This window comes from Lepidothrix coronata, unplaced genomic scaffold (genome assembly GCF_001604755.1).
Source record: "Lepidothrix coronata isolate B3197 unplaced genomic scaffold, Lepidothrix_coronata-1.0 Scaffold506, whole genome shotgun sequence".
Taxonomy (NCBI): domain Eukaryota; kingdom Metazoa; phylum Chordata; class Aves; order Passeriformes; family Pipridae; genus Lepidothrix; species Lepidothrix coronata.
This window is the reverse complement of record NW_016690686.1, coordinates 19,878-21,323: the sequence shown is the minus strand read 5'-3', so window position 1 is coordinate 21,323 and position 1,446 is coordinate 19,878. Positions and strand designations below refer to the sequence as shown.

Sequence of the window (1,446 nt, the reverse complement as noted above, 5' to 3'; positions counted from 1 at the left end):
GGGATGGATCCCCTTGATCCAGGGATGGATCCCCTTGATCCAGGGATGGATCCCCTTGGTCTAGGGATGGATCCCATGAACCCTGGGGCAGGATCCATGGATCCCCTTGATCCAGGGATGGATCCCCTTGATCCAGGGATGGATCCCCTTGGTCTAGGGATGGATCCCATGAACCCTGGGACAGCATCCATGGATCCTCAATCAAGGGATAGATCCCATGGGAGCATCCCTGGGGCAGCATCCCTGGATCCCCTTGATCCTGGGATGGACCCCATGAACTATGAGGTGGGATCTATGGATCCCCTTGATCCAGGGATGAATCCCCTTGATCCGGGGATGGATCCCACAACCCCAGGGCAGGATCCATGGATCCTTGCAGGGTTGCTATCCAGGGACACATCCCCCTCCACCCGTGTTGTGCATTTTCCCATGGAACATGCCGGGATCTGGGATCCCGGGCGCTGGCTCCGCCCCCCAACATTCCCTGCTCCCCTTTTCCCTGCAGCCCAACACTTCTGGATCTGCCGGGAAGCCATAACACTGGGAAGGATCCTGGGAGAAGGATTCTTTGGAGAGGTCTACGAGGGGATCTACACCCCCCCGGTGAGCCCCCTGCCCGCTCCCCGCATCCGTCAGGGATCCAGGATGCGGCATTCCCAACTTTTCCCTGCCCCCCTTCCCCCCCCTGCAGGAAGGGGAGCGGATCAGCGTGGCCGTGAAGACCTGCAAGCAGGATTGCAGCCCGGAAAACAGGGAGAAGTTCCTCAGGGAAGCAGGTATATCCCGGGAATGCCGCCGAGCCCGGGGGTAGGGCAGCGGAGCCGCGGATTCTCCAGGGATTAGCCAGGAGTGGGAAGAGTGAAAACAGGGAGGGGGTGAGGAGGGGGGGTGTTCCCAGTTCTCCAGGGCCTTGTCCTGACACCTCCTGGAAAAGTAGCCTTTGGAATGCAGGGCAGAGCAGGATGGGTCCCATGAACCCTGGGCAGGATCCATGGATTGCCTTGATCCATGGATGGATCCCCTTGATCCAGGGATAGATCCCATGGGAGTATCCATGGGGCAGGATCCATGGATCCCCTTGATCCAGGGATGGATCCCCTTGATCCAGGGAGAGATCCCATGGGAGGATCCATGGGGCAGGATCCATGGATCCCCTTGATCCAGGGATGGATCCCCTTGATCCACGAATGGATCCCCTTGATCCTGGGATGGATCCCCTTGATCCAGGGATAGATCCCATGGGAGTATCCATGGGGCAGGATCCATGGATCCCCTTGATCCAGGGATGGATCCCCTTGATCCAGGGAGAGATCCCATTAACCCTGGGGAAGGATCCGTGGATCCCCTTGATCCTGGGATGGATCCCCTTGATCCAGGGATAGATCCCATGGGAGTATCCATGGGGCAGGATCCATGGATCCCCTTGATCCAGGGATGGATCCCCTT

At 58.9% G+C, this 1,446-nt stretch overlaps 1 protein-coding gene across 1 annotated transcript in view; it reads left to right on the top strand.

Annotated features, from left to right (window-relative positions):
* The window catches only part of PTK2B (protein tyrosine kinase 2 beta), a gene marked incomplete at its 3' end in the record, with an annotated part of 27,502 nt that overhangs the window by 6,797 nt on the left and 19,259 nt on the right, over positions 1 to 1,446 (top strand). The window contains exons 2-3 of the mRNA XM_017839832.1: positions 506 to 603; positions 692 to 776. Of these exons, the coding sequence (XP_017695321.1) occupies positions 506 to 603; positions 692 to 776 (183 nt within the window). The remainder of the gene's footprint in view (positions 1 to 505; positions 604 to 691; positions 777 to 1,446) is intronic.